Below are 12,076 nucleotides of genomic sequence, written 5' to 3' on the forward strand. Positions count from 1 at the left end.
TAAAACAATTTGGGGGCCTTGAAAGGGCTGTCCCAGCACTGACTCCCCACTGAATGCCATAAAAGGGGAAGGCTTGCGACAACCTAAAAACGCCCCCGAAATGCCCCCAGAAGCCTCCTAGTAGGGAAGTCCCGCCCCTGCGGAAAGGGAGGGGCCCAGACAGCACCTCCCTTCTCCCTTCCCGCCCCACCCTCCGCACGGCCACCCACGCGGAAGCCCCGGGCCTCGCCTGGAGGAAACTGGAGGACTGAGAACTACGCTCCCAGAACTGTCGTCTGAAAACACACCCTCTGACCTTCCGGATCCCCCAAGTCTGAGGCGGCAGGCTCCTTTGCCCCTACCCCCATCCTCACCATTTCAGCATACAGAAAGCTGATGCTTGTTAGATGCCTTTAGGGTGCTGGGTCCTGCGCTCCGAAGTTTTGTAGGCAGTATTTCATTCAGTTCCTCGTGACAACTTAAGAAGGATTTATTCTTTCCTTTTACAGAACTAGACTCTTGGGCACAGAGCGGTTAAGTTACTTGCTCCGGGATACACAGCAAAGAAGTGAGGACTCCAGCTCCTTCTCTATGGGGCCTCCCAGGAGTGCAGGACAGGAAGAGGGGATAATGATCCTGTGTCGCCCCCCTACTCCCACCCCCGCACCCCCAACCCACCCCCTGGGAGTGCTAGCGTGCAGGACAGAATGCTGAGACTCAGCACAGGGTAGGAGAAGCCTTCATCTCCCAGGAAACGGCCCTGCACGCTGAGCCAGCTCAAAGTTCATGTTCAGGGACAGCGAACAGCAGCAAGGAGAGGGACTGGGACTCAAAGAAAGCTCTTGGAAGAGCTTACACCTGGGCAACAGGAGGACCTGCCTTCTCTGATGAAATCCAAACCTGACAGAAATTGGAGGTGGGAAAAGAAATCAGGCGCTGCGTAAAAAGATGCCTGCGGTGGACTGGGTAAAGAGACAGGAGACAGTGGGGCGGGGGGGTTCTTGGAGGGATGTGGGCGGCTCCTTCTCCAAGGGCGCCCTCCAAGCTCAAGAAGAATCATCAGGTGGAGACCAAGCTTGAGAAGGGGTACGGGACTACCAGGTAACACACAGAGAGCCCTCTGAGAGGGATTTGGGGTGGGTTCTGAGACCTCTGAGTCCCAGAGAGTCATCTTACTGGCCCCAGGACCAGGTCCTTTGCTGATAGGGTGTGGAGAAGGCATTGGGGCATCCCTGGAGGACTGCCTGGAGGAGATGAGTGGGAAGACTTCATGTGGAGGAACTTGCCATTGCTTCATGGTTCAGAGGCCCCTCTGTCTCCTCCAGTTCCAGCCCCCAGTCGTCCTCTCCCTTCTCCTTTCTCACAGTCTCCTCTTCCTTCTCTTCACTGCTGTGGAGACCAGAAGAGCCCAGATAATCCGAGTTAATAAGGACAGACAGTGCTCCAGGCCTCTGACAATTCTCCCAGAAGCTCTGAGTCCTGCAGGCACCCTCACTGTTCCCATGACACAGAAGGGGACGAGACTCAGGCAGCTTAGGACACTGACCCCCTTAGAACACGAAGGAAGTTCAGGAGCTCGAACTGTATGAGCCAAAACTGAGCTCTTAATTTCTGGCCTCTTTGGCTTCCTGGGTTTCAGAACTGTGGGTGAGTGGACGGGCAGAGAGATGAAGGGCTTGACCGACGGATGGGTGGATGGATTAATGAGTGTGTGGATAGATGAACGAATAGACGCATGCATGAATGGTGGGAAGGTGGGTGGATGGATGGATGAACAGATAAGAGGGATGGATGATGGAAGGAGGGAAGGAGAGAGAAAAGGTGGGAGACAGGTCGGGGGGGATGATGGATGGATGATGGACAGGTGGATGGAGAAATGGGTGGTGTTGGCATTGGGGTGATACTTTATAGACCCCCCTATTGAAACACATCCTAGGGATGGGGGATCTCTGTGAGGAAGCCACCCTTGTTTTGCGGGTAGGTAGTCAGGAGCAAAGCCAGTGAGGTCCTGTGAGGCCCCCCTGGGGACCTCTCAGAATCAGAGTATTACCCCGCTGGTCCTGCCCAGTCTTGGAGGATGCTCGGAAAGGGAAGGGGCTCCTAGAGGGGAGGGGCTTAGAGGGGAGGGGCTTGGCGCGAGGAGGAGCTTAGAGGGGTGGGACTCAGAGAGGGGCGGAGCTGAGATGCTAAAGAGTAAGCGATGGGGAGGGGCTCAGAAGGATGAGAACCCACCTGTCCTGGGACTCCCGGCACCAGACGGCATAGACCAAGGTGAGGACAAAGATGAGGAAGAGGAAGGCCAGCGCAGCCCCCAGCCCCACCAGCCACGACTTCCGCTGGGCCACTGCGGGCGGGAGCAGGGTTGGGTCAGCGTCGGGGCCGCCAGGTTAGGGCTGTTTTCCCTACTCCACCCCCACTCCCTCCCAAGGCCTTACGGGGTTGAGCCTGCACCAGCCTTGGGGCCAGAGCTGCGAGAAGAGAGAGTTGACCGGGGGTCGTACAGAATTTACCCATCCTGCGCCCTCTTGTCCTCGCCCCTATCCAGCAGATTCTGGGGTTGCAGCCCCGGCGGGAGAAGGAAGTGGCCTGCCCAGCGCACCCCAGGGCAGGGTGTGGCCGGTGCCCCAGGAAGTAGGAGGTGGGGTCCCCTCCCTGAGTTCCGGGCACCATGGGGAGGGGCTCAGGGTCCTGAGCTTCCTTGTCCCTGTCTCCCTGAGGCCCATCCTGACTCTCACTCTCCACGGTCAGAGCCACAGCAGGGGCGGCTCGAGAAGGGTGGGGAACTCATTTCCTGACCACCAGGCATTGCACTGGCTCTGAAGTCCCAGCACCTCCATCAAGTCTCACACTCTGGTGGTCAGAACTCTGGTCCTCACATTGCAAAAGAGGAGCCAACTCGAGGCTCAGAGAAGTTAGGCCACTTCCCTGGGACCACATAGCATCCCAGAGGAACACAGTTCTCCCAGCTAGGAACACCCCCTACCCCAACCCTCTCCCGTCCTAGGACATGAACCTCCAAATCTGACCTGAGCCAGCCCCTGCATGTGCCCGTCCCTTGGGCAGCCTAGGCTTCCATCCCAGCGCTGCCAACAACAGCCAGGGAGACCTGGGCTGGTGGCGTCCTTTTTTCTAAGTCTCAGTATTTTCAGCTGGAAAATGGGACGAATTGCAAACCGACAGAGACTGAGACCATAAGGATGCTAGGCGTTCAGTGGAAGCATCTTTTAGGGAGATTATATATTTTTATTTACGGCTTTTCTGCCCCCTGGTGGCCGATCCTGGGATAGTCTCAGAAGCTCCCCGCCTTCTGGGCTACCACCCCAGCTACTGGCTTCACAAGAGAGCCCTAATGCAACTACTGAAGCCTGCTCCGCAACAAGAGAAGCCAACACAACGAGAAGCCTGCACAACAAGACAGTAGCCCCCGCTGGCCACAACTAGAGAAAAACCTGCGCAGCAACGGAGACCCAGCACAGCCAATAAATAAATAAAATGATAAACACCAGCCTTTATCAAAGTTCTCATTAGGAAATGGTTAACATCCAGGGCAAGGTCCAGGGCCTGAAGAAAGTGAAGAGAGCAGGGGAGGCTTGTCCCCTCCCAAGATGGTGCACCCAGGGGCACCCCACCCATCAAGACCCAGTTTCTGGAAATGGAGTCACGTGAGCCAAAAACCTGGGGGTGGAGGGAGCAAGGCTTTCCCAGGAGACAGCCCTCGGGGCTCAAAGTTCAGGGTTCAGGACGGCAGGATCAAGATTGCAAGGGGAGCGTCTGATCTGCCCAGCACCTGGGCACAGTGGAGTTTGGTCTTCCACAGCTGCCCAGGCCTTGCTCCCAGCCCCCAAAGCTGTCTCCTCCTGGGGAAACTGAGTCCCAGGGGACAACGGAAGCCCTTCTGAAAGGCTCTCCCCCAGTCCCTGGCCTATACTGGTCCTGAAGCTGAACGGGAGGAAGGAGGTTTTGGCCAATAGATGTCAGGCAGTGGGGAAAAGCAGGTAGAGCGGTGAGATTGTAGGGGTTGGGGGTTTCTCGCGAACCAGGAATGGTCTCCGAGTGCAAGAAGAATCACCAGATAGAACAAATCATAACAATATAGACTGTATAACACACGAAGAGCCCTCCTTGGTGGGGGGTGGGTAGGGTTCCAAGCCTCTTCATTCAGGGCCCCGTACTCTCAACCACAGATGGAGTCACCACAGTGGCTTCAGGTTCAGTTCATTGCTTCTAGGGTGTGGAAGGGGCATCTCTGGCGGGTTTCTTGGAGGAGGTGACTGAATCTTTACATGGCCGTGTTCTTGACTTTCTTGTAGTCCCTGTGCTCCTCATTTTCCTCTAGCTCCAGCCCGAAGTTTCTCTTTCCTTTCTTCTTGGCCTTTTCCCCCTTCCCAGCTTTTTTCTCCTCAGCCTTTTCCTCCTTCTCTTCCTTCCCTTTCTTGTCTTCTTTTCTGTAGGGACACAAAAACCCCAAACCATGGTAACAAAACAGAGTCATTCCCGTTTAACAGACCCTCACCTGTGCCAGGCCTTTACCTGTGCCAATGCTTCACAAAAAGTCTTTGCTGAATCTTCAAAACAGCCCTTACAAGGCACCCTTGTGATTTCCATTTCACAAAGGCAGAAACTAAGGTTCAGTTGTTCATTGGAAGAATGGATGGATGGATAGGAGAATGGATGGATGGATGGGAGAATGGATGAATGGATAGATGGATGGGTGGATGGATAGATGGATAGGTGGATGGATGGGAGAATGGATGGGTGGATGGATGGATGGGAGAATGGATGGGAGGATTTGTGGGTGGGAGTGTAAATGGATGGGGAAGGAATGAACCTGGCAGGGAGCAAACTATGAATTAGGAGCACTTATTGGACCTGGAGCCTCCAGCACATCCTGAGAGCAGGAACCACACTTTACTGGGGCTGAGCTGGGTCTAAACAAAGCATAGTCCATCCCAGACCCCTCCCTCAGGCATCTTAGGCTCAGCTGAGAATCTTCCAGCCAGGATAGTCTCCTCCCAGCTCCCAGCTCCAACTCCTGTCCCCAAACCTTTGCCCAAGTTGGGGTGCTTGCTCCATAAGAGCCTCCAGCCCTGCCCGCATCCCTGAGCTCTCATCAGAGTCACATCTGGAAACAGGATCATGGGAGATGCTGAATCCAGGAGAGTCACCCACACCAAATCACACGCACACAGTCCCTGCACTATCCCACACCACCATCTTGTTCAACAGGTATTTAGTAAGTGCCTACTGCATGCCAGGCCCTGGGCAGGGCCCTGAGGACACAGCCTGGACCAAAGCTAAGTTCTGTTCAGAAACCAGTAAATGACTTAGATAATTTCATTTGGCAATACGTGCAAAGAATGATGCAGGGCTGTGTCAGAGAGAGCATCAGGAAGGCTGTTGGTCAGGTTGGGCTTCTGTGGGGAGGAACCAACTGAGCAGGGACTGGAGGAGAGACAGAGCCAGTCAGAAGATATGGGCAAAGGTGTACAAATCAGAACAGTAGGTGCTAAGGCCCTGGGGCCAGAGTGTGGCTGAGGTGCTCAAGGACGGAAAGAGGTCATCAGTGCACACCCACCCCTCCTGTCCCTGAGAGGGGGACAGGAGGGGCTGACCATACACACACACATGCTCACACAGCAGTACCTCAGATCCACTTCCGCATATGGGTTGGGATTCATCCTCAATGTGGGCCTCTCTTCATCCTCAGCTCTGCAGAAGAGATGGGAATCGGAGGGGTGGGGATGGATAAAGGGCAGGAAGTGGAGGCAGCCTCAGTCTCCCCCAGATTGAAGGAACTCCAGGAAGCAAGAGCCAGCGGGGGGAACTGCATGATTGTACTGGGCTGTGGGTGCAAGGGGAGCAGGGAAATGGGGAGACAAGGAAAGGGACCAGAGAGGGTCATGAAGTGGAAGAGGTGCCCAGCACTTTGGGAGTAGGGAGGGGAAGGGGTGAGGAATGGGGCTCCCACCTTGCTTTGGAGCACCAGAGGCGGCTGGCCAACATGAGGATGAAGACAATGAACAGGAACCCCACGACCGCAGCCAGGCCCACCAGCCAGGGCTTCAGTTGGCGCTCTGTGGGGAGGTGGGGGGAGTGGGGACTCAGAAATGGGAAGGGTGGAAAGTGGAGTGTTAGTCCCTCGGTTGTGTCCGACTCATTGACTGTAGCCCGCCAGGCTCCTCTCTGTCTGTGGGATTCTCCAGGCAGGAATACTGGAGTGGGTTGCCATGCCCTCCTCCAGGGGGTCTTCCCGACCCAGGGGTCAATCCCAGGTCTCCCTGCATTGCAGGTGGATTCTTTACCGTCTGAGCCACCAGGGAAGCACCAGGGAAAGGTGGGGGGACCCCGAAAGGACAGGGAAAGAAGAGTGCAGGAGATGCTCAGACATTGGCATGTGCCATCTAGGTCCCCAACCAGGATGGAGCCCGTGCCCGGGGCAGTGGAGGTGTGGCGTCCTAACCACTGGACTGCCAGGGAAGTCCTTTTAATTTGTTTGCTTGGTTTTGCAACACCGCAGCTTGTGGGCTCTTAGTCCCCCGACCAGGGGTTGAACCTAGGCCTCGGGCAGTGAGAGAGCAGAGTCCTCAACACTGGACAACAGGGAAGTGCCTCAGAGATGGGGGTGCTCAGAGATGGGGTGGGAAGCCCCAAGGGAGTGGGGGAGTTGGGGAGGGGGCCTCCCTTCTCTTCTGCCTGTCCCCTCTCTTCTCAGGGTCCTTGGTTTCTCATCAAGTGGGGAGGGGGCGAGCCCATGTCCAAGCCCATCCCCCAACCCCTCCTCCCATCTGCCAAACCAGAGGTCAGAGCCTTACCCTTCTGGGCCTCAACTGGCGACAGGAGCAGACCCATGAGCAGAAGCAGGATCCCTAAGGTCCCCATCATGCAGAGGAGCCAGCAGCCGGGGCGCTGGAGTGTGCCGTTCCCCCATCAGGGTCAGGGGAGGCCCTGCCCAGCTCCTGATAAGGGGGCAGGCGGGTCTGGGGGCGGGGCAGCCCCCGAGTGAGGGCCCCTCCCTTTGCCCCACCTGGTTGGCATCCCACACCCTCTCCCCCGCCTTCCAGGAGGACAGACTCTGGACCTGATTGTAACGATTAACTCGGGAGTCCAGCCCCTCTGCTCTGCGTCCCACCCCTGGACAGCCAGCCTGCGGGGCCCCCAGGCTCGCCCCACAGGGGCCGAGCTGAGATGGCCCTGACCTTGCTTCCTGACTCAGTGCTTTTACACCTCATTACACTTCTTTCTCTGCACACACCACAGACTTTTGCCACCTGCATTTTACAGGGAGGCCAGGAGTGCCAGGCTGGGCAGAAACAGCCAGCACTGGGATGTGAACAGGGTCTCTCTCATCACCAGCTTATGCTGCTTCATTGTGGCTCCCTGACCCTGGGGCACCCACAGCCAACTCCAGGGAGAGGACAAGGAGCAAGAAGGGAGGGGCCACCGTCCACCTTCAAGCCCTGGAGAACAGGGCCCAGAGCAGCCGATGACTCAGTCCCCAAGCTCTCCTGTGTGTCTACCCTGATCACTAAGTTGATTAGATAGACGGCCCTGTCTGGGAGAAGGGGGACCCTACCCCCTAGCCGCCATGGGACAGCCACGGCCCAGGCACGTGGCAGGAAGACTGGGGTGGGGAGGCCTGGCCCTTCTCCAGGCCTCCAGCATCACTGCCTCCTCCCTTCCTGAGGTCTGACCATGGCCGCAGTGCAAGAGGGCCACTTAGTGGAGCCCAAGGCAAGCCAGTCAGCCCAGCCCATCAGGCACATTTGAAGTCCGTACTATGTACCCTGCCCCATGCAGAGCTCAGGAGGAAAGGAGGCCCCTGTCCTCGGGGTGCCCTCAGGCTAGTTAGGAAGTCAGGACCCCCAGAGACAGACCACCCCATAATCTAGCTGAGAGGACCTGGAGATGCAGGAGCCCAGGGGACACGCCTCTGCTTCCCCAGGCAGGTCGCTGGCTGGGCTGGCCTCATCCCATAAAAAATTCTCCCTGCTCCAACCAAGTCACGTCTGGGCTGCATGCCTCCGTTTTCCCATCTGATAAATGGGTGGATAAGTCTCGCACAGAGTCAGACACGACTGAAGCGACTTAGCAGCAGCAGCAGCAGCAGCAAGTCCCACCTCAGAGGATTGAATGAAATAAAATACAGAAAGGGCTTGCTTAGCATCCCACAACTCTAGCTAAGGGTTGGCCGCTATTGTTGTGAGATTTTATTTTTTTTTATCTCCTTAGTGTTTTTGGTTTACAGGTTGCCCAGGGCTTGATGGAAACTGGGCTGGGTTAGGCTCTGGCAGAACGGGGGAAGCCAGAGCATGCAAATAACAGTGTCCAACCACGGGAGCCTGCGAGCCAAGAAAGACCATGTTTTCTGTCAAGACAGTGCGGATCAGTGGAGAAAAGGCTCTGATGGACATGAGTCCACTTTATATTAATACAACCATCAATGGGGTTGGAGCTGGCCTCCTGGGCCCCAGGGCAGGGCCCAGCTCAGCCCAGCTTCCAAAAGGAGCTCCAGACTGGTGGATCTTTGAAGGCAATGGAGGGGCGGCGGGGGGCCCGGTTGGGGGCTTCTGCGGGGGCCCCCTCGCCACCCCCACCCGCGTCCTCCTCGCCTCGCCAGGCCAGAGCCAGCTGCAGGTCCAATTCTTCCAGGTCTTCACCCTCGGGGCTCTCGGGCAGCTCCCGGGGGGCGTCCTCCTGGTCCGGCTTCGGGCCAAAAGCCCAGTCTGCGACAGGAAGGTGATGAGGAGCGTCCCCGGACATGGCCACCTTCCGCCCTCTTCCCTGGCTAAGGGAGACCCTTGGGACCTCCCTCCCCCCACGATCCTGCACTAGCCCACGACAGGTGTGGTAGATAGTGGCTCACCAGCCAGATCGTGGGCAAGGTCCTTGATGAGATGGCCCACAATGGCGTAGGCCACGGCCACCACCAGGAACGCAGCCAGCAGCAGGTACAGCACGTACCTGGGCAGGCGGATGGTGTCCAGTGGTGGCGGGCGGTACTCCTCATAGAGTGGCGGGGCTGGGCTCCAGTCGTCCATTCCCTCCTCAGCTGCCAGCCCCGGCATGACAGCCACCCGGAGCAGGAGAGGCCCGGAGGTGACCTGCCTGGCGGAAGTATTAAGGAGCTTTGGGTAAGAGGATTGGGGCTCCCCTGTGGCCACCATCTGCCTGGGTGATCACATTGCAAATCACTTCCGCCCACTGCCCCCCTCCCTCGCTCAGCAACAGCCACTGCCAGGTGCTACCCTGCACACCCATCACCCCCCACAGGGCCTTAGCACAGGTTGCTTCCTCTTCTGGGAAAATCCCTGCCCTCCTGGAGCTGATGGTCAAGATGGGGAGATAGGGGGTTTCCCAAGTGACTCAGTGGTAAAGAATCCACCTGCACTGCAGGAGATCCAGAAGATGTGGGTTCAATCCTGGGTCGGGAAGATCCCCGGGGAGGAGGGCATGGCAACCCACTCTAGTATTCTTGCCTGGAGAACCCCATGGACAGAGGAGCCTGGCAGGCTATAGTCCACAGGGTTGCAGAGAGTCAGACGTGACTGAAGTGACTTAGCATGCATACATGCGCGCACATGGTGAGACAGACTCTGAGAAAAGCATAACCGTAGAGTAATGATTGTGTTGTGTTAGAAAGTGAAGAGTGGGGCGGCCCTGGTGGTCCAGTGGTTCCGAATCCTCCAGCAAATGCAGGGGACACAGGTTCAGTCCCTGGTCTAGGAAGATTCTACATGCCACAGGGCAAGTAAGCCCATGCTAGTGCCTGCAAGCTGCAACTAATGAACCCATGTGCCACAGGTACCAAAGCCCATACGCCCTAAAGCCCGTGCTCTGCGGCTGGAAGCCACTGTTCCCCACAACTAGAGAAAGCTCCTGTGTGTAGCAACAAAGACCCAGTGCAGCCAAAATAAATGTTATTAAATAAAAAAAAAAGAGAAAGTGAACAGTGGTTTGAGGGTGGGGTGAGCGGGAAGACCACCCTGCCCTCAGTGATTTGAGGGCAGCATAGGGCTGCTAGGAGGGAAGTTAAAGTTTGCAATAGGGCAGCCAAGGTCATGTTCAGCTGATATTTGACCAGAGACCCAGAGGAGGAAAGGACCAGCCATGGCAGTACCAGAGGGAAGAAGTTTCAGTTCAGTTCAGTTCATTTCGGTCGCTCAGTCGTGTCCGACTTTTTGTGACCCCATGAATCGCAGCACGCCAGGCCTCCCTGTCCATCACCAACTCCCGGAGTTCACTCAGACTCACGTCCATCGAGTCAGTGATGCCATCCAGCCATCTCATCCTCTGTCGTCCCCTTCTCCTCCTGCCCCAAATCCCTCCCAGCAACAGAGTCTTTTCCAATGAATCAACTCTTCGCATGAGGTGGCCAAAGTATTGGAGTTTCAGCTTTAGCATCATTGCTTCCAAAGAAATCCCAGGGCTGATCTCCTTCCCAGATGGAAGAAGTTTATTGGATGCAAAAGCCCTGGAGCAGGACCGACTTGGACTTGTTGGACGTGACCGGACTCGGGTGCTTACAGGCGCCCTCCGGTGGCTGCTGTGGGAAAGACAGACTGTGGAGGTGAGGGTGGGCTCTCACTCAGGTGCTCACAGGCGCCCTCCGGTGGTTGTTGTGGGGAGGACAGATCCTGGAGGTGAGATTGGGAGCCAGGGGATGGATGGGCCAGAGGGATTGCGCTGGTTCAGATGGCCAATAATGAGGCTGGACCAGGTGCAGGCAGAAAAGTGAGGCGGAGTAGGCAGAGCTGGGGCAGATTTTAAACTGATCAAGCCCTGGTGTTGGCAGGCTGAACACCTGGAATGACAGGAGTTTCCATTTCCTCTAGGAGGAGCCACTATAGGAGGTAGTAAGTCTAAGGACTGCTAAGTTTGGGAAGCCTCATCAGCTAACTGGAGATATCCAGACTGGACCCTGCGGAGAAGGCAATGGCAACCCACTCCAGTACTCTTTCCTGGCAAATCCCATGGACGGAGGAGCCTGGTGGGCTGCAGTCCATGGGGTCGCTAGGAGTCCGACACGACTGAAGCGACTTAGCAGCAGCAGCAGACTGGACCCTGAGTCAAGAGCTCCGAGGACGTTCCCCCACCCCCACCCAACGGCTGGAGTCAGAACGGTGGGTATCATTGAAGCATAGATGGGATTTAAGCCCCAGTAGTGGATGAAGCTGCCCGGCTGGGATGTGGGTGGTGCTTGAGGACCCAGCCCTGGGCCAATGAAGGATAGGAACGGCAGATGAAGGCGGGCCGGAGGCGGGGTCCCTGAGAAATTCCCAGGAGCAGAGGGGAGAGTGTAGACTGTGATGTGACAACAAGATTTGGACACTGGGAGGCCACCTGTGGGCTTCCCCAGTGGCTCAGCAGTAAAGAATCCCCCTGCAGAGCAGGAGCTGCAGGAAACCTGGGTTCAATCCCTGGGTCAGGAAGATCTCCTGGAGGAGGGCATGGCAACCCATTCTTGCCTGGAGAATCCTCATGGACAAAGCCTGGAAGGCTACAGTCCATAGGGTCGCACATACTCGGACACGATGAAGGGACTTAGCACACACTCACAGGTCATCTGTGGGCAAGGACAGTTCTGGGGACTTGAGGGGCAGTCCTAGTTGGCGCCGGTTTGGGAGAGAACCGGCTGGCGAGGGTCTGACAACTTCCTAGGGCTTATGGGGGCCAGAGCTGGAAGGCATGGGGTCAGGACTGTGTGTGATGGTGGTTGTTTTTCTGCTCTTAAATTACAGGGACTTCCCTGGTGGTTCAGAGGTTGGGAATTTGCCTTGCAGTGTGGGGGCCATGGGTTTGATCCTTGGTCAAGGTACTAAGATCCCACATGCCACAGGGCCAAGTTGACGAGACGGGCTGGGGTCCTGGGGAAAAATGGAGGAGAGGGCTCGCAGCTAGCACCCGAGGGTGACGCTGTAGGATAACAGGAAATCTGTTTGTTCTTCGTCCTGGCACCTGACTCAGAGCTCCCAAGAACCTGTAATTTCCCGAGTGATGGAATGAAGGAAGCCTCCTCTGAGGTTCGTAATCAGCCTCTTTCCACCACACCTGGGTGTCAGCTGACGCAGACGAGGTGGGGCAGCTTTGGGTTGGGGGG

The 12,076-nt window shown here is 56.7% G+C and overlaps 3 protein-coding genes across 8 annotated transcripts in view; all 3 read right to left on the bottom strand.

The window, feature by feature from the left end:
• Positions 1-462: 462 nt before the first annotated feature.
• On the bottom strand, positions 463-3,151 carry LOC105005596 (small integral membrane protein 24-like). 3 transcript variants are annotated; one of them, XM_010863648.1, is made up of 3 exons: positions 2,490-3,151; positions 2,212-2,323; positions 463-1,368 (listed from the first exon to the last, which is right to left on the bottom strand). In XM_010863648.1, the coding sequence occupies exons 1-3, from the start codon at positions 2,647-2,649 to the stop codon at positions 1,248-1,250; spliced, it is 393 nt and encodes a 130-aa protein (XP_010861950.1). In that variant the 5' UTR covers positions 2,650-3,151; the 3' UTR covers positions 463-1,247. The 3 variants fall into 3 exon arrangements, with proteins under 3 accessions (XP_010861950.1, XP_010861949.1, XP_010861948.1); XM_010863647.1 differs by having other exon boundaries at positions 463-1,365; positions 2,415-3,151; XM_010863646.1 differs by having other exon boundaries at positions 2,415-3,151.
• Positions 3,152-3,467: 316 nt separating this feature from the next.
• On the bottom strand, positions 3,468-6,919 carry LOC104979660 (small integral membrane protein 24-like). The gene is made up of 4 exons (XM_010828115.1): positions 6,792-6,919; positions 5,948-6,053; positions 5,623-5,688; positions 3,468-4,424 (listed from the first exon to the last, which is right to left on the bottom strand). The coding sequence occupies exons 1-4, from the start codon at positions 6,859-6,861 to the stop codon at positions 4,259-4,261; spliced, it is 408 nt and encodes a 135-aa protein (XP_010826417.1). The 5' UTR covers positions 6,862-6,919; the 3' UTR covers positions 3,468-4,258.
• Positions 6,920-8,457: 1,538 nt separating this feature from the next.
• DOHH (deoxyhypusine hydroxylase/monooxygenase) overlaps positions 8,458-12,076 on the bottom strand; it is a 12,973-nt gene continuing 9,354 nt past the window's right edge. For 2 of the 4 annotated variants that reach the window (XM_010863649.1, XM_010863653.1), the window contains 2 exons: positions 8,941-9,084; positions 8,458-8,702 (listed from right to left, as the gene is read on the bottom strand). In XM_010863649.1, the coding sequence (XP_010861951.1) occupies positions 8,464-8,702; positions 8,941-9,084 (383 nt within the window). In that variant the 3' untranslated portion in view covers positions 8,458-8,463. Of the gene's footprint in view, positions 8,703-8,940; positions 9,085-12,076 lie in introns of those variants that run through there. The other 2 variants (XM_010863650.1, XM_010863652.1) reach the window with 2 other exon arrangements.

The sequence above is a fragment of the Bison bison genome, unplaced genomic scaffold (assembly GCF_000754665.1).
Source record: "Bison bison bison isolate TAMUID 2011002044 unplaced genomic scaffold, Bison_UMD1.0 scf7180017864492, whole genome shotgun sequence".
In the NCBI taxonomy this organism is placed as follows: domain Eukaryota; kingdom Metazoa; phylum Chordata; class Mammalia; order Artiodactyla; family Bovidae; genus Bison; species Bison bison.